We start from the raw sequence: 19,149 nt of genomic DNA, 5'->3' as shown, positions 1-19,149 counted from the left end.
GCCCTGCTCTCAAGGCTCTTGGCGTGGCCCACCCTTCAACCCACAGCCACTGCTTTTGTGTGGCCGCTGCAGGCAACTGCCCTGTGTGGTGGCCAAGCTACCCTGCTACATTTTGATGGCTCTGTTGCCTGTCTGGGCTCCTGGCTAAAGTATCTGTCTTTGTCTTCTTTTGCAGGGCCCTGGCCCAGCTGTTTGTTCTTAGGGATCACATCGCAATAGCTGGAAGGGCCGTCTTGAGCAGACCTAATCCTATAGCCGGGAGCCCCACCCTTATGTGGTGGGTTGGCCAAGCCTCTTGTCCACCAGGGCCTGACTTTATGGATATCCCTTCTGTCTTACCCTCCCCTCTCCTCCACTCTCCTGACCTAACTCTCCAGGACTGAGTTAGCTGTTTACTGACATGGTGCTGTGTAGTGGGAGAGAAGGGGTGGGGGTATCCCTATTCACAGTGCCACAGAGGAACAAATAGAGCCTGGAGTGGAGGTCCTATAGCAGGGATAAGTGGGGGACTTGGAAAAGAACTTGGGCTCCCAAGAGTGGTGCAGTACTACCCTGCATGCAGGCTGACCACAGTGAAGGCTGTTCCAAGAGTGTCCAGGCAGGGAAGTTTAGGAAGCAGACAGCTTGGGGACAAGCTGTGCTTGCCCCCAGCCCCTGTCCTTGGATTCTTCGGAACCTTCCCTCTGCAGTGTACTTCTAAGCTGCCTGTGGCTGGGGCCACCCTGCTGTTGCATCTGCCTCTGCCTAGAACCTCAAGTAACCTCGGGGCCTGACTGCCAGGAGCAGCGGGGGGAACTGCTCTTCAGTGCCTGCTGTTTGTGACTTAAAAATGAAGAAAACTGATAAAAAGCATTAAAAATGAAACCAAAATAAGACTGTATCAGCAAACATTGAAATTTTTGTAAGAAAATTTAAAGATTAAAAAGTAGCAAAGGAACTGCCTGTCTTCTGACTCAGCTCAGCATCAGCATAAGCAAGAATGCACATCCCACTGGGTTAACTGAGTCGCTGCTGCCACCTGGTGAGGAGTTTGCTGAAGGCCGCTTGCAGTGTGTGTGGGGGTGGGGGTGGTGGTGGTGGTTCTGGTCCTGGCCTGTAGGCACTGCTTGTTTCTTTTCTACCTTGGCTCCTGTTGGCACCCTCAGCCCAGGAGTGGCCTGCTGGCTGACTAATCTAGGCACAGGTGGGATCAGCTGAGGTGGGATTGATCTTTGTGTCTAGTCTGGGAGGAGGTGGGGGCTAGGGCAACCCTAGCTATGGGCAGCAGGGTGCCTGGCAGACAAGCCCTGTGGTCTGAGCCCATTTCCACTTCTGTAAGCCAAGAAGTAGTACTGGAGAAACTGTCTCCCGAGTGCCACACATGGGTCAAGAGCAGCAGGGACAGCATGGCCCCACAGCTACCTGTCCCCAGTGCCTACCTAGTTAAAGATGAGTACAAAGGCTGTGCACCAGGTAAGAAAGCAGTATGGTAGCTCAGAAGAAAAACTGTCAGTGGATCTTTGTGTCCAAATTTCTTTAATGTCTTTAATGAAAAAGGATCACAGTATAATTAGTAGAAAACAGGCTATAACTCAGTTTTTTGTTTTTTTTTTTTTTTGTGTGTGTGTGTTTTGTTTTGTTTTTGTTTTTCTTTTGTTTTAAGACAAGAGTCTCTTCTCTGTAGCTTTTGCTGTCGTGGAACTCACTGTGTAGACCAGGCTGGCTTCGAACTCAGATCTGCCTGCCTTACCTCCTGGGTGCTGGGATTAAAGACGTGTGCACTGCATCTAGAAAGTTTATGACTCATTCTTAAGATTCAAATGTGGTATGAGTTGCTGGGAACAGGACTGTCACAGGCATTGCTGCCATTTGGTGACAGCCAAACAGCATCTGGATATTTCCAATTCCCTGACTTCTCACTGGGCCTGACTGATGATGACAGTGCCTAGGGATCTGGCACTGAAACCCTATGAGAATCTTCCAGGTGACACCAGCAGGATGACACCTGCTTTTTTTTTTTAATCTTTTGTTTTCTGGTGTTTAGATTAAACTCAAGGCCTCTTGTATGCTAGGCAGGCACTGTGAGCCACTGCACCTCCAGCTTTAACTCAGCCTTTTCAGGTGCTTTTCAGGTTTATTGTAATGGTTTCGGACTGTGAGCCCATGAATGTTAGTGTGCCAGTGTACGATAATCAAGAACCAAGGCACTTGAGGACAGGCTCCAGGAGCATAGAGGGGTCAGCATGAGTGTGCGTCATCTTGCAGAAGGAAGCTGGAAGGGGAACTCAGGGCAGGCTGTGTGGTCAAGATTTCATGGGGCTGCTTGGACCCTTGTAGATTGCCTTCTCTAGGCCATCTACCACTTCCATGTATTCCAGGTGTGAGCTGTAGTGTGTGCACTCAAAGCTGCTGCTCCCCCTCACATATTTCAGGAAGTCAGGGGCTCCCGGGACGATGACATTGTCAGCTAGAAGCACTGTCCCCTTGCGCAACAGGCCACATTCCTGCAGGGGACAGACAGGGAGGGTCATGAATGCTTGGCAAACCTATTTCAATCCAGGGGCAGCTGTTCCCCCACAGAGTGACTTCCAGCAACTACCCATCCTCCCCTGCTTCCATCCCCAGCCCTAGAGAGTCATATGTGCAACAGGCTTGTAGGTTGACTGAGAAGAGAGACAGTGGTACCAGGAGGCCAGTTTCCCTCACTTGGCCAAAAATATGGGGTCTTCACCAACAACCCTGACCTTGAGGATCTGCTCTGGACTTCCCACCTGGGCCTGGGAAGACATCAGATGCCTGGGCTCTAAGTAAAAGGAGGGAGTTGTCCCTGGGCCCCCAAAGCAGTGGCTCCAGAAGCTGTGGTTCTGAGAAACCTCACATGTGGGGTGCTTGTCTATCCACTCTGGCAAGTATGTCTGCTGACAGCGTGTAAGTAACTGGTAGTACCTGACAAGGAAGTATACTTTGTGTTTGGGGGGAGGACAGCAGGAAACATCACACCTGGATGGCTTATTTGAAGGAAGGTTGCCCAGGAAGCTTAGGAGTTTGTTTTTAACATAAACATGAAACAAAATTTAAAGCAATCCTGTCTGATGTGGCCCACATCTGTAATCTTAGCATGTAGGAGGATTGAAAGTCCCAGGCTAGCCTGGGCTACGTAAGACATTTGTCTTCAAATACACATACACATAAAGCAACCCAAAAATGGAAAGTAAAATCCAGTAAATAGCCAGGGCTGAAGTGTAGCTCAGTGGCAAGAGCACTGCCCAGCAGGCATGACCCAAGGTTCTGTTCACAGTACCACACACCCACAATAAAAATACCCCCACCACCCTAATTCAGGGTGTGGGCTGTGAGAGAGCCAAGGGACCCTCAGGCCTGTCAGTAAGTTCATGGGATAGTCTCGTGCACTACAACATGAATGGCCAACAGAGCAGGACAAGGTAATGCATCCTCAAGCTCTAGTCACTTGGGAGTAGAGATGGCTCCCCCATCATCACTGGGGCTCTTTGCTAGGTGAAGCTGGCTGAGCAGCAGTGCTGAGGGCTAGAAGGGGCTAGGGAAAGTGGAGTTGTAGAGCAGAAGCTTCAGGAAGATCCAGAACATGCTTGCCATCCCTGTGGCCAGCCCCAGTTGACCCCCAGTCACATACATGTGGTCAGTTCTGTTCCTTCGGGTACACTCAGCCCTGTGTCCTTTAGGCCCAGGTGTCCTGGTCTCTGGTGCTTATCTCACTCCCTAGCAGAACCCTGCATGCAGGACAGGGAGTCCCTGGCCTGGGACTCCTACCCAAAACCCCTTCCCTTCCATCTCCACCTGCCACAGGGCCTTTGTACCCAATGAATTCCCAGACTTTCCCTGGGCCCATCTATGTCCTTGGGCCACCCTCAATGGGACTCTTCAGAGAGGTCAAGGCCCAGTTACCCCAGCAGTGACAGCACAGAAGCCATCCTACCAAGCAGGGGCAGCTCCCCTTACCTCCAGGAGACGTGTGTCTGGCAGGTAGCGGTCTTTCCAGTGGTCAAGAAAGACCATGTCTAATGTGTCCACATCATACTTTGTCTTCAGCTGCGGGATGAGGTCCTGGGATGCCCCAAGGAGGATGGTGACCTGGAACAGTGTTCTGTCAGTGCTGTGCCCACAGGGATATGCAGGACCCTGCCTGGACCCCCACATGTACAGATACCAATTTCTTTGGGGCTCTGGAGAGGAGTCTGCACTGTGTAGTCTCTCCTGGGGCAGCCCTGGGAGTTGCTGGCTCTGAAGGATAGGTCAGTAAGACTGTCCCTAACCTGCTGGGGTTCCTTCTTTTGACATGGAAGGTGCTTAGTGACTGATCAACTTATCCCCCCCCTCCCCTGCCTGCTCATCCCTCCCAGCCCCAGCTGCCACAGTGGGGCATACTTTGTCCTGTAGGCCTGCAAAGTTCAGCATTTGCTGAGTGATGGCAGCATAGTCAGGGTTCATCTCCATGGTGAGAAGCCTGCCTCCAGGTGGCAGCAGGCGGGCCGTCCGCACCGCTGAGTAGCCACAGTAAGCTCCTAGCTCCAGCACCAGCGAGGGGCGATACTCACGAATCACTGTATCCATGATTTGGCCTAGAGGGTAGTGAGGAGGATATGAATATAGGCAGGAGGGGAACCTCACTCCCAGTTATGGGCCTCACCCCTCTAGACCAGTAACATTCCCACTCTTCTAATGCTCCTAACTTGCTGCTAAGAAAGGACTTTTGCCTCCTGATAGTTCAGAGGACCCAACACACAACCTTAGAGTCTTCCAGCCTTTGCACACACAGGGGCCCCTCTTGCCAACCTACCTGTTCCTTCAAGTGTAAATGTTATGGTCTCTAAGGGGGCTAGGCAGGAGCATGATCCATGATTCCCTCCCTCTTTAACAAGCTCCCCTGCAAAGACCACCATGCCCAGGTCTGGGTTCCCATTTCTAGGCCATCACCTGCAGGCTGGGCCACGTACCTTTTGCGTCACCCACATGCATGGCCCACTCCTTCTGTGAGGAGTAGGTGTCAATGGCCTCCAGTACGCTCTGAGGGTCTCCAGGCTTGGCGTGCTGCTGCACATGGCGCAGGATGCGCTGTTCCTTTGTGTCACCCATGAGCAGGTTGTAGACTGGCTGCTGCACGAACTCAAACCAGAAGATAGTTAACGAGCCCCAGCCCAGGTATCGCAGGAGCAGGAAGAGGGCCAGCAACAGCAGACCCAATGAGATGGCAGCGGCCAACAGCATCTGCAGAGCAGGAGCCAAGTAGACAGGTTATGTAGCCTGTGCCCTTCCTGCCTCACCCACCGGGAACTTAACTCAGTGTACCATTGGTTCCTAAAGGAGGGCCGAGGTTCAGAGCATATGCCCACATGACTCACTGGGTCAGAGCCAGGGGAAGACTTGCACCTGCTCACTGCAGCCTGCTACTAGCCAGAGCAGATAACATGTGTGCCTCCTGGAGTCCTGTGAGGCATGGTTCCAACCCTGGGTGCGTTCTCGACGAAGGAGGGCGCCATCTCACACCAAACTGGTATTGTGACTGTTTCAAGCTAAAAGAGGAACTGGGTGCAGGATGGGCCACCTGCAACGGAATGTGAAGATTTCTTGGGAGGTACCAAGACAAAAACAGCCTTCATCAAGCAGAGACTGAATAGGGCTGGGGACCCTGAATAAATGATCTTATTGGGGTGATCCTCATTTTCCAGCTGGCTTCAGAGTCCCCACAGTCACCAAGTGACATCCCTGGAATTCACCAGCCTATCCCAGAGATCTGTGTTCTATTTTCTCTACAGAATTATCATTCTTTGCTTCAGAAAGCAGGAAACTGTGGCCCCTTGCTCTTTATTTCTTTTTGGTTGTGGGTGGAACCTTGTGCGTGTGAGGTAAGCACTCTACCACTAACTTCCATTATCAGTGCCTGCTCTCTTGAGCTAGGCTATATGGCCCAGGCTGCTCTTGAATTCACAATCCTCCTGAGGGCTGGGATTACAGGTGTGTACTATTATGTCCAATGTTTTGGTCATTTCTCTGGTCCACATCTTGGGGAAATCTCCAGGGCTGTGCAAAATTAATACAATACATACGGTCTCTTGCTGTTTGGCCTTGAATAGACTAACTCAGTTGGCTGAAGACCCACAAAGGAACTGCGTGAGATACTAGGATTGATTGAAGTAGAGAACAGCTCCAGACTACAGATCCTCTAAGAGTGTATCAAAGGGCTAGGTGAGCTCAACAGTACTTATCAAGCACACGTAAGGCCCAGTTCTGTCCCCAGCACAAGACGAGTATGAGTACATGCTCACACACACACCTTCTGGCAAGCAAGGGCTGGGGAAAGGAGCCAGGATCTAACCGACAAAGTTCTGCAAATCAATGGCTGGCACTGAGCAGAGTTCACTAAGTTTATAGCACAAACTAGTGATTCATATCAGAGACCCTAAACAGAAAGACACAGGAAGAGGAACTAGGGAAACTTCCACCAAACACTCTGTGGCCATTTACAGTTCCTTCCAGAGTGACAACTGGTGATTACATAGAACCTGAGCTTGGCTGGGAAGGCTTGTGGAAGTCTTAAGAGAAGGCAGGCCCAAGCCCTAGGTGTGATGACTGCTTCAGGACAGTCTCAGGAGAGAACAGAAGAGACCCAAAAGCTGAGGCTCTGCAGTCCACACAGCCACACAGTTTGTTTCCACAGGACAGAGTGCTCATGTTGGCGGGTCTGCATGCACGCTTGGTCTGCACTCTCAAACACATCCACAGGCTTCCATTAGTCAATTGATCTCACATCCAAGCTCTTGCCCTCCTGATCCACTGTAGGATGGACCTGGCCTCCACCTTCTGTGAGCTGAGCAGACATGGAAATTGCATGGAATTCTGAGGAACTGGGTTTGGCCTTTGGTCAATTTTTAACAGAAACTGACCAAGGTCCAGCCATTCCGGCACCCTCCCAGCCTCAGAGTGTGGACATCACTTAGAAGGCTTCCCAGCTGGGGACCCTGTTGTCATATGTACCCGCACCGCGGGGGAAGCAGGAGAAAACTGCTTTGGTAAGGCTCCCACCACCACACACAGTTAGGGAGCACACATGTAAATCTGTAGGAAATTATCCAGGGGAACAATGGCCCATGTGAACACCATGCAGTTTACCAGACATGGTCCAAGAATGGGTGCAGCAAAATGGGAACAGGTTCCAGAGCCAGCCTGCAAGGCTGAATGCTGGGATCATGGGCATACACCGGCCCATGGTCACTCCTTTTTTATGGCTTAGATTTCCTGACACATGCTTGGGTGTCTTAGTTATGCCATCCATTATCATTACTAGAAGTAGCATTTGAGTGATGAGACAATGAGCTGTTTTGTTCATTTATTCATTCTATTCATCCATCCATCTGTCTGTTCATCCATCCACAATCCAGCTAGGGAGGTTGCATAGTAATCTAGTCCCCACTGTCCCCCAAAAGTGCAGGGGTCCACTGCTCCTTGATAGCCCTCTCTTGCTTTGTGCAGCTATGGGGAGTGGGTGTAGCCATGCCCACCTGGCCACTGACAGGCAACTGCCAAACTTAAGTCAATTACTTCCTAGGGTTTTTTGCAGAACCAATGAATTTGCAAGTCAGGAAGCCATCTGTGGCAGTGCACACCTGTAATCCCAATACGCACGGGTGGATGGGCTACACTGAAAGTGAAGAAATGGAAACACAGACCATGCCTTCAACAGAACTGAGGTAGCTCTAGGGCCACCTGCACAACTCTGGAGAAACCAGCCAGCTCCTTTCATATGGGGTGTGTGGACCGACTGGGAGGTCTGAGCCCTACTGTGTGGGTTCCTGGAATAAGTGTTTAGTTCTAGGCAGAGGCCAGGCTCAATCTTGAGTGGCCTCAGCAGATCACATATTTAGTTGATCTTAGGTGACCATGAGAGTATAAAAATGAAGGGACATGTTAGTACCTGAGACTAAATGGAAGACGTGCTGCTGGTAAGCCTGTCGATACTAATGCTGTTGATTCTCAGCACCACCCAGATCATTCTACTGATTTAATAACCTTTACCAAAAATCCCAAGGGCATTTTATTTTTAGTAGAGAAACCTATGCTACATTTTACTGAATCTCTAGGGAGCATGAATAGCCAAAATAATCTTGAAAAAGAAGTACAAAAGTGAAGGACTTAACTTTCTCATTAACACTAATTGCAAGCTGGGTAATGGTTGTTGATAATGCGGTGTAACGGGGACCTTGGCAGATCCCATGACCAGTGAGAGACAAGTACACCATGCAGGTAGAACTTAAGTGGGAAGTTTTATTGGAGAGAGGGATAGGAGTAGGGGAAGGGAGAGAGGGGAGAGAAGAGAGAAAGAGACCTGCTCACCACCTCAGAGAAATGTTAGAAAGAGAAAATAAAAAGCAAAACCTCAAAAAAAAAAAAAAAGTAAAAGGATTTAGGGGTGGGTGTAGCTCTGTGGCATCTAATATAACGTACATAAAGTGTTTTAAAACTGGGAGCACAGGGGCTGGAGAGATGGCTCAGAGGTTAAGAGCACTGACTGCTCTTCCAAAGGTCCTGAGTTGAAGTCCCAGCAACCACATGATGGCTCACAACCATCCGCTATGAGATCGGGTGCCCTCTTCTGCTGTGCAGATATACATGCAAGCAGAATGTTGTATGCATAATAAATAAAATAAAATCTTAAAAAAAAAAACTGGGAACACAGGGAGAGGCTGGGATGCAGTCCACCTGGCAGAGTGCTTGCCTGGCATTCATAAAGCCCTGGGTTCCAGTTCACACCGGCTTAGTTTGGGGGGCACACTCCTATAATCCCAACACTCTGGCAGTGAAGACAGGTCAGAAGTTCCAGATCATTCATGTGACTTAAAGGACAGCCTGGAAAACCTAAGATCCATTCTCGAAAGGGGTGAGGGTGGGGCAGACAACGATGGCACAAAAAGCCTTTTAGTGAAGCGTCTCAGCATCAGTTATAATTATTGAACTGCATCTCAGAGCCATACTGAAAGAGTACTTCACTGTCACTGAAACGGCTTTTTTCTTGGGTGGGACACCAGGGGTTGTGTACAAGGCTTCACTGAGCTACACTGCCAGCCACTTACTTTGAGACAAGTTGTCATTAAATTGCCCAGGCTGGCCTTGAAGGTACCCTGTAGCCCAGGCAAACCTTGAATTTACAATCTTCCTGCCTCAAACCCCCAAGTAGATGGGATTACAGGCCTGCACCACCAGGCCTGATATTTTTCTTCCTTTTTTTTTTTTTTTAAGTAAGATAATAAAGTTGGTTAAAATATGAAAAAATTGGAATCCTTGCACACCGCTGAGATGAAAACTGGTGGAAACAGTTTGATGAATCCTCAAGAGGCTATCACTACATGACAATGCTGTGTGGCCAGAGCTGAGAGCAGTGCCTCAGACACTTACTTGTCTACTCTTGTTCCCCCAGCAGTATGACTCACAGAAACCCACAAGTGGAAGCAACCCCAAGGTTCTCTAAGCTGAAGAGCTTCACAGCGCAGTGTGTGCCGCTGGCATGAAAGGGAGCCCCAACCCATGCTGCAGCATGGACGCTCTGCAAGCAAAGTGGCCCAGACACAGAACAGCGAATACCACAGGAGTCCACTCACAGGCTGGAAGCTGATTAGTGGCTGAGGCTGAGGGAGGGGAAGGGAACTGTTTGGTGGGTAAAGAGTTACAGTGTGGAATGATGGTAAAAGTTACACAATACTTTAAATGCCCTTCATGTCCAACAAATGGCCAAGTCTGAAGTTTTCATCCTGAAGTTATTCACAAAGGTGCCAGGGAGTGGACCGGAAAGGGTTGTTAATCATCTCCTAGTGACACCCGCATAAAGGCTGCTTATGCTGAACCTCGAGCTGGGTGTAGCTTCATCAGTGTGTATTTAGCACACATCCCTAGCATGTCCGATAAACACGAGTTCCTGGAGGTTAGAAGTTTGATGTAGATGCTACATTGATGACACGCACTCACAGGTCTGGGTTATAAACTATTAACTTTGGGTTAGTTCAAGTAGAAGGAAGCTGAGCCAGTTACTCTTCAGAATGAGCTTTATTAAGAGAAAGCCTTGAGTCAGGCGGTGGTGGGCACACCTTTAATCCCAGCACTCGGGAGGCAGAGGTAAGCGGGTCTCTGAGTTTGAGGCCAGCTTGGTCTAGAGAGTTAAGTTTCAGGACAGCCAAGGCTCAAATGTCTTGAAAAACTAAAATAAAAAAGGGGAGCCTCTAGACAGGTTGGAGGTAGTGTGGGAGCATCACAGAACAACGGGAGTGACAGGCTTCTCATTGTAGAAGGAGTACAGCATCCGCCTGGGGTGGGGGGAGACAACCTTCATGTAATCCCCTGAACAAAGGACGGATGATGTTTACAGCTTCTGGGGTGGAGGGGAGTTAGTCTACCTTAGCCTCTGTGACTCCTGGCTCCACTGAACCGGGTCTAGACAGAAACATAAACTTACCTTATAGCTGTGAGGGGAAGGACTGCAAGGCCCCAGCAGGGCTTCTGAACTACTCAGGCTGAGAGGGAGAAGGTGGAGAGGGAGACAAAATGGGGAAAGATGGGGAGTGAGGGGAAGACTGAGCACACCTGTAGTTCCCACACACAGGAGGTTGAGAGGAGGGTCAAGAGTGAGTTCCAGGCCTGGTCTACATACTGCATTCCAGGTCATTCAGGGCTGCAGTGATACCTGTCTCAAAAGCCCCAGGGCCGAATGAGATTTTGTTTTTTAAAACAGTTGGAGGCAAGTGGCCTCCACCTACTACTGCATCTGGGCGCCTCAGCTGCCATCTTAAGAAACCTTCTCTGTGTAGAAGCTTCTAGCCAGGCTGCTGCTGCTGTTGCATCCCTCTGCATCTGGACATGGCTTTCCCAAGCGTCCCCTGAATCCACAGGCTGCAATCTGCTCTCACTCCCCAGCTCTGGAAAGCTCTATCAGATACATTAAGATGCTCTTTCAGGGCTGGAGAGATGGCTCAGAGGTTAAGAGCACTGACTGCTCCTCCAGAGGTCCTGAGTTCAATTCCCAGCAACCACATGGTGGCTCACAACCATCCCTTATGAGATCTGGTGCTCTCTTCTGGTGTGCAGATATACATGGAAGCAGAATGTTGTATACATAATTAAAAAAAAAAAAAAAGATGCTCTTTCGAGTGAGCAGTAGGGAGGCTAAGAGGGAGACTTGTGGGCAGCTCTTAGGGGCAAGAATCCTAAGCCTGGTCTTAGGACAGGTCCTTGGGGCCTGGCACACCTCTCTCACTGCTGAGCAGTTCTCTCCCCTGTAAACTGGGGTGAAAGTCTCATGGATCCTGCATGACTGAGGGCTAGGAAGGACAAGAGGTTACATAGTACCTGGAACCTGCTGGCCACAAACCTGCCCAGAAAGCACAGAGCATTCATCCAAGGCATGGGTAGTCTGCCTAATGAGCCAGCCTCTGGGACAGCAATACGCCCAGCTTAGATGCCTTCAGGACCGAGAAGATGCTGGTTCCTATAGTTAGCACAGTGGTGGGCTCCATACTCCAGTTGGTAACTCTCCCCTTCTAGTGCTTTGAATAGAACCTCAAGAGTATGCCAGGCAAGCATTCTACCAGGTATGCCCCTGGCACTCACCATCATTTAAAGAGAGAGAGCCAGACATGTGGCTCATGTCAGACTGTGGCTCCAACCCAACAATTGGGAGACCAAGGCAGGAAGTTTACCAGTTTAAAGCTAACTTGAGCTATATAGTGAGTCCCAAGCCAGCTTTGGGAGTGAGCTCCTTATAGGTGCAACCCAGGAGTTAGGCCAGCCTACTGAATCAGTGAGCCCCAGATTGAGTAAGAGAACCTCAAAAAAATAAAGTAGGGTCTGAAGGGATGACTCGGCAGTTAAGAGCACTGGCTGCTCTTCTACAGGATTCCAGCTCTCAGTACCCACATGGTGGCATGGTGATTGACAACCGTCTAATTACAAATCCAGGGGATCCAAGCCTCTCTGAGCAACATACATACATACATGCATGGTTCATAGGCACAGATGTATACACACATACATGGTACATAGACACACAGGCAGACAAAACACCCATACACATTAAATAATAATAAATAAGGTATAGAGTAAGGAAGATACCTGATGTTGACCTCTGACCTTGGCATGCATGTACATATACCTATACCCACACCAACCCACACACAAACAACCCACAAAAAATAAGGCTGAGATGGAGATCATGTCTAGCATGTATGAAGCTCTGGATTCAGTCTTTAGTATTTCATAAAACTGGGTGTAATGGCACATACCTATAGTTCCAGCACTCAAGGGTCAGAAGGCCATCCTGAGCTATGTAGCATATTCAAGACCTGCCTGGGCTACATAAAAACTTGTCTCAAAGCCTCCTCAGTGCCCAGGGCGGGGCACTGCCCTCCTCTGCTGTCTTCTCAAAGCCAGAGCCTCCTGTGATCTAAAGGCCTCTTCTGCACTGCACTTTCCCACTGCAGCTGATCGGCCCCATCACGGGATTCTTGAGAGCCCCAGTGCTAGGAACAGGATTGCTTTCCCACTCTCAGTAGGAAGCAGGCCACCGAATACCTGTGGAGAGGACTGAGAGGATGGTGAAGGGCAGAAAGGGCTTGACAGGCCTGCTGGGGTGATGTTCTAATCCCAACAGACAGTCTCTATCTGAGAAGCTGCGATTTCAGGCAGCTCGTGGAATGGTGACCAGGGAGGTCCCAGAAGCTGTCCTTTTGGCCAGGCCTGCCTCCCTACCACCCAATCCACAGCATGTGAGCTGACACTGACCTTTTCACTTCACGCTCTAAGGAGTGAAAGGCCACACACACCCTCTCACCACAGGCTCTAGGCACACCATTACACCAGTGTCTTAAGAAAGATTTTCTCCCTACACAGACTCTAGCCGGTTCCTTTGAGTTTCTTCTGGTCCAAACCTCCACCTTGGCTGAAACAGACTAGAACCTAGTTCCTAGGTGGCTCACAGTGACACCCTTAGGGATGACCTTTAGTGCCTGCTGGAGAAAACCCAAAGCTGCCAAACACTCTGTGTGCTACAGCCAACACCCGAAGATAACTAACCTGTGAGGAGCTTGGGTGGACTTTTCATCCTTTTTTTTTTCACCACAGTGCTGGGTGGTGCTATGTAATTTCTACCAATGAGCAACACACCACCTAGGAACAGAAATTTCATAAGCCCGAGTACAAATTCAAACAGGTTCCCATGAACCAATTCTTCCTGCTTTCAACATATTTCCATTTCCTAGCTCTGCTCAAGCCAAAGAGTTCTACCTTCCTATTTTTTCCCACCATGCAAACTTCATGTAGACCAGGCTGGCCTCAAACAAGCTATCTTAAACTTATTCTTTTGCCTCTGGTTCTCAAGGTCTGGGATTCTAGGCTGTGCTGTTCCTATGGGGCCAGAGCTCGGGCTGGCTGGCTAGTCTCTCCACCTCAGAGATACATCCCACTTCCCATTGGCCTGTGGGTAGACATGAGAAATCTCTGGGTCCAAGGCTTCAGACAAACACCCACTGCCATTATGAGGACAGACTTTCTCCTATCCCATTCACTGGAAGCCAGGTGGCTCCTGGCCTTCCTTCCTCTCTGGCTGAAGGTTTCTGGCTGGTGGCTCCAAGTGGCAACTTAACCTTTGGTTCTGTGGTTGGAAATTTGCCTCCCTATAAGTCCTTTCTGTTGTCACTAATTCCCCCATGGGTGCTTTTTGGCAGGCTAGGACATGCCTATCTCAACTCTGTGCTATCACTACTAATGTCAACACACCAAAACACGACTATGCAAACAGCACCCAACCCCCCTTTTCCATCGATATGAGTATCAAGGGTCACCTGAAGCACTAATAGTCTGGGGAAAGTTAAGATCTCACACCTTTCCCTACAACTGTCTTCTTTATGATGCCTCCCCTACTAATACCCCAGCTCACAATTTCCTTCATTTGTGGGGAGGACACTAGGGTGAAGCCTAGAGCCCTCCACACACTAACAGGCACAGATACTGGACACTGAGCCATGTCCCAGCCTTTGTCTCATCCTTTCACTACTCAGACCTTCCCTCAGGCACTCTAACATCATCTCATAGGTTCCCTTTCAAGTCCAAGCTCCACTCACCATGCCACCCACCAGAGAGGCCTCACCACTCCAGCACTCAGCTCTGGGTCCGTCTCTAAAACCTGACCCCTTACCCTAGCAGGTGTTCTAAGGATTCAGGGATCCACCAAAGCAACTGCATGAAGCTGAATAAGAAGAAAAAACAAATTTGAGGGCTAAGATGCAGCTCACATGTAATATACATATAGTTTGTTTGGGACCCTGGACTCTGCCCCTAGCACCAAAACAAATATATGTGTATTGTATGTATACATGGGGTATGCAATGTATGTATGTATGCAAGTCAGACATCGGCATTGCAATAAACATATTCTCTCCACATTAAAATACTATACCAGGACTAGGTATAGTGGTGCACACCTTTGATCTCAGCACTTGGGAGGCAGAGGCAGGCAGATCAAGGCCATCTTGGTCTCCATAGCAAGTTCCAGGACAGTCAAGGCTATATAAAAAGATCCTGCCTCAAAAACAAAACAAAACAAACAAACAAACAAAAAACCAGAAGCTGGAGAGATGGCTCAGTCAGTAAAGTCAGTAAAATGCTTGCTATGCAAGCATGAGAAGGTGAATTTAACCCCCAGAGTCCATATAAAAGCCTGTTGTATGATACCTTTCTACTGACTCTGCCCCATTTTTCCCTGCAAATAGTATGTAAGATGCTGTACTTCTTAAAAAGCTTGCTTGGTATAAGACATAGCTTGTGCAAATCTCCTGAGCCCACCTGTTCTATCTTCTTTATCTCTGACCCCCTTGTCCTTCCTCCTCAGGGCCCTGTCACTGAAGAACAACTTGCTGGTCCAGGCCAAAAAGCAATATATGACAATAAAACCATAGGAACAAGGGCTGGAGGGTAGCTCAGTTATGGTGCCATTAATCCCAGCACTTGGGAGCACAGGTATGCTGATCTTTGTGAGTTTAGGCCAGTCTTCATAGTGACCAAAAAACCCCAAAAATAAAAAATTAAAAATGAATCAAGAATTAAGGACATGGGCTGGGTAAAAATAAAGGAAGACTTAAGCTTGACTGCTGTTCAGCACATTGCTGCTAGCTGGGGTTCTATTTTTTATTTGCTGACTATAAAAAGAAGCTGGTCTCTTTAGCTAGCCATGATTCATAACTATTCAGTAAATTATACTTTGTTAAACTACCTCGAAACACTTATCTTTTCCTTGTAGTCTGATCCCTCCAAATATCAAAACTTACCAAATACTTCTTTCATGGTAAAATCTACTTGCATAGTTGCAATTAGGAGCTATATTCCCCCACAGCAGGACACAAGTGGAAACTTCAGGCGGCAGCTGTTGACAGGAGTTTCCCATTGGAGAATGATTACCCAGAATCAGAGCTTTAAGGAATTAAGTTTGAGTTTATTGAGCCATTGTTTACAAAGCCCTCTTGAAAAACTTTGCTGGCTAGATGTGGTAGCACCTGTAACCCTACCATTCTGGAGGCAGGGGCAGGACGATTGATGATTGATCGCTGTAAGTCACAAGCCTGACCTACACAGCAAACTCCAAGTTAGCAAGGTACATGGAGAGACTGTCTCAAAACAAAAGGACTCCATGTTGTGCCTTAAAACAAACAAACAACGGGACATGGTGGCTTGAACCTTTGTCCTAGCTCTCTGAAGACAAGTTTATCTCGGAGTTCAAAGCCAGCCTGGAATACAGAGTGAGTTCCAGGACATTCAGGACTACACAAAGGAACTGTCTTGAAAAACCAAAATAACAAGTAAGTAAATATATAAAAGAAAAACATTCTGATTTTATTAGAATTGGCCTGCATATTCATATCAGTACAGTAAGATAGTAATTGGCCCCCAGGAGGTCCACGAGGAATTTAAAAAGCCTCTTCATGAAGGCTCAGAAGCACCCCAGAATCAGCCATCAGACCTCAGTGAGGTGTCCACAAATTTGGGTGTACCTTGTTCTTACCAAGGCCATTAAAGTATCCTGAGGTTCCTGGGCCTTCCTTGAACTCACAAAGATTTGACTGCCTCTGCTTCCTGAGTTCTGGAATTGAAAGTATGCCCAGCTATAATTCTTTTTTTATTTTTATTTATGTGTCTGTGTGTATGCCCCCAGAGAAGAGGGCTTGGGTTGCTGGAGCTGGGGTTACAGCTGGCCATCGTTATGATAAAGCTGGAGAGACACCTTGGCAGATTGCATGGCAGGGGAGCGTGACCCAGGCTGGGTGACAAACATGCCAGGCAGACAGAGCTTAAGTGGGAAGTTTTATTAGAAAGGGAAGGGGGAGGGGTTGGGGAGGAAAGAGAAAAGAGGTAAAGAGACACAGAGACAGAGGGAGGACAGAAGAGAAGAGGGAGACAGGAAAAGTCCTGTCTGTCCCAGGGGAACAGCGGGAAAGAGAGGGAAAACAGCAGGAGAGTACAGAAAAGAGAGTGTAAGCGGGTGGGGGTCTGTCTTTTAAAGGGTTCCTTTGCACCTTCGTGCAGACTACGAAACCACGGATCACTGGGCTAACCAGGGTACTGCCTGAGTGCATTCTGCCAGGTGACAGGGGCAGGCCAGCACAATGCCCGAATCCTTACAGCCCTGAGTCACCTGATGTGGGTGGTAGAAAACAAACTCAGGTTCTATAGAAGAGCAGCATTGCTCCTAACCCCTGATCCATTCTTCCAGAAGCTAGATTTTTTTTTTTTTTTTGTTTTTTGAGACAGGGTTTCCTCTGTATAGCCCTGACAGTCCTAGAACTAGATCAGGCTGGTCTCAAACTCAGAGGTCCTCCAGCCTGCTTCTGCTTCCCACGTGCTAGCATTAAAGGCATGTGCCGCCACCGCCTGCTTAGAATCCTTTTTTAAACAAGAATGAATAATCAGTGGTATGGAAGGTTAGCACACACCAAACACTGGGTGCAATCCCAGTACTCTGCAAAAAAGGCAAAATGTTGCTTTATTTTTGATCAAAAAGGGAGGTGATATCTGTGTTTCAACAGAGAAGCATAACATATTTGTGCAGTTTATCAGATTCTTAACGTCCCTTTCTTCTTTCCTCCTCCTCCTATTAAGTCAGGGTCTTGTGTGCCCTAGGTTGGGCTTCCTACATAGCCAAGACTGGCTTTGAATTCCTGAGCCTCTGACCTCTACCTCCCAAATGCTGTGGGTTCAAATATAATGGTTGCATATCCTCACATCAGATTTCAGATTCTGTTCTTGTTCACTGTCTTTGAGGATTTATGACTTATCTGTGGATGGGTTTCACCTCATTTTCTTACATGCTTTGTTGATTTTTTTTTTGTGTGTGTGTGTGTGTGGGGGGGTGTTCATATAGCCCAGACTAACCTCAAACTTGCTATGGAGATGAGCATGGCACTGAATTCTGATCCTCCTGCTTTACTTTTTGGGTGCTGGATTTCCAGAAATATCCCACCATGCCTAGCTTTATTAAGTGCTAGGTGTTGAACCCTGGGCCTCATGCATGTCAAACACGCAGTCTACCATCTGAGCTACATTCCCCACCCTCCAGTCTTCCCTTCTTAAGTTAGGAAAACTTAAGGGGAGAAGAAAAGAAGCACCTTATCCTAGGATCTAGTTTGGGTTTTCCTGTTAGCCGAAAGTCAAGAAACTTCAATACAATTGATAAAGCCAAAACTGCCTACAGAAATAATATTGTTTTCCTAAAGGCATTGCAAATGATGTTAAAACAACTGGGCCAGGGGAAGACCACTCAGTTCTGATCCCCAAAACCACTTAAAGCCAAACATGGTAATACGTGTCTATAATTCCAGTGCTGTGAGAAGAAGATAGAGCCTGTGGGCTAGCTAGTATAGCATGAGCAATAGTAAACAAGAGAAAAGACACTGCCTCAACCAAGGCAGAAGGTGAGTTTTAAAAGACATCTGAGGTGTCCTCTGACCTCCACATGTTCATCATGGCATGTACTCGCCCATACTCCCACACACAAACACATAGACATACTTAGAGCCAGGCAGGCATGGGCTCACAAATGTCATCCCAACACAAGAGAGGGCGATGCAGCAGTCCTGGTGCAAGTTTTAGGCCAGCTTTAAAAAGAGGACCCAATAACAAAAACGACCTGTATTTACTTAGAGCCAGAATGTTTACAACTTTGAGTTTCACTGTTAGTACCCTCTCATCCCCCAATTTAAAGACAAAAACAAACAAACAAAAAAATGAACTTCATGGCTAGGTAGTGGTGGTGCATGCCTTTAGTCCCAGTACTCAGGAGGCAGAGGCAGGCGGATCTCTCGACCTCGAGACCAGCCTGAGCTACAGAGTGATTGCCAGGACAACTAGGGGCTGTTACACAGAGAAACGCTGTCTTGAAAATCCAAAACCAAAACAACAAAAAACCAAACCCCAAAACAAAAAACATACTTCACAAGAACGTCTTACAGCTTCATATGTAAAAAGAAAATTGTGCTCTTTTTTTCAAAAACAAGGGGCTCCATTCTGTAGCCCAAGCTGGCCTGGAAATCACTATGTAACACAAACAGGCATCAAATTCAGGACGGCCTCCTGTTTCTTCCGTGCTTGATGCAGCTATCCTGTTCCAGCAGGATCTGCAGGCTGAAGCCTGACAACATAGAAACTTTAGAGCCTTCAACACACCAAATACTCTGTGGGCAACCTTCTGCCTGGCACCACAGTTACATGGGCCACATGGGAAGTCCTCTACTGGGTCTGTGCACTGTTTTGGGAAATGACCATGCCTGAAACTCTGTGGTGGATCACTTACCTCATACACTCGGAGGATACCTGGGAAACCCTCAAGATTGCTCAACCCTCTCAAAGATATATGGCATCTAGACACGTCCTCTGGACTCAAAAGCTAATGTGTAGCAAACACCAACCTGTGTCTGTTTTCTCAAGAATGACCTTCACAAAATCCTTGTTCCTGCCAGTTAGCAAATATTTTTGTCCTAGTACAATTGTTAGACCCCCGAAAACTCAAGTATCTGGGGTCCCAGGCCACGTTCTCGGTCACCCCAATCACCAGGCGGATTCGAGAGCTTGCTGCAAACTGCACGAGGCTTTATTGTAATTTAACGAGCT

General features: G+C 48.2%; 2 protein-coding genes across 8 annotated transcripts in view; one reads left to right on the top strand and one right to left on the bottom strand.

Annotated features, from left to right (window-relative positions):
• Arvcf (ARVCF delta catenin family member) overlaps positions 1 to 937 on the top strand; it is a 58,556-nt gene extending 57,619 nt beyond the window's left edge. For 3 of the 5 annotated variants that reach the window (XM_027413117.2, XM_035444720.1, XM_027413120.2), the window contains one exon: positions 176 to 937. Coding sequence is in view for 2 of the 5 variants with exons in the window: in XM_035444720.1 (XP_035300611.1) it covers positions 176 to 202 (27 nt within the window). In the remaining 3 variants the exon portion in view is untranslated. The remainder of the gene's footprint in view (positions 1 to 175) is intronic. The other 2 variants (XM_035444719.1, XM_035444718.1) reach the window with 1 other exon arrangement.
• A 1,016-nt stretch (positions 938 to 1,953) lies between these two features.
• Comt (catechol-O-methyltransferase) overlaps positions 1,954 to 19,149 on the bottom strand; it is a 19,246-nt gene continuing 2,050 nt past the window's right edge. The window contains exons 1-5 of one of the 3 annotated variants that reach the window (XM_035444730.1): positions 5,358 to 5,560; positions 4,953 to 5,223; positions 4,384 to 4,577; positions 3,958 to 4,089; positions 1,954 to 2,483 (exon numbers count right to left, since the gene is read on the bottom strand). In XM_035444730.1, the coding sequence (XP_035300621.1) occupies positions 2,283 to 2,483; positions 3,958 to 4,089; positions 4,384 to 4,577; positions 4,953 to 5,223 (798 nt within the window). In that variant the 5' untranslated portion in view covers positions 5,358 to 5,560 and the 3' untranslated portion in view covers positions 1,954 to 2,282. Of the gene's footprint in view, positions 2,484 to 3,957; positions 4,090 to 4,383; positions 4,578 to 4,952; positions 5,226 to 5,357; positions 5,561 to 19,149 lie in introns of those variants that run through there. The other 2 variants (XM_035444729.1, XM_027413135.2) reach the window with 2 other exon arrangements.

The sequence above is a fragment of the Cricetulus griseus genome, chromosome 4 (assembly GCF_003668045.3).
Source record: "Cricetulus griseus strain 17A/GY chromosome 4, alternate assembly CriGri-PICRH-1.0, whole genome shotgun sequence".
Lineage (NCBI taxonomy): Eukaryota > Metazoa > Chordata > Mammalia > Rodentia > Cricetidae > Cricetulus > Cricetulus griseus.
This window is presented reverse-complemented; position numbering and strand designations above follow the sequence as displayed.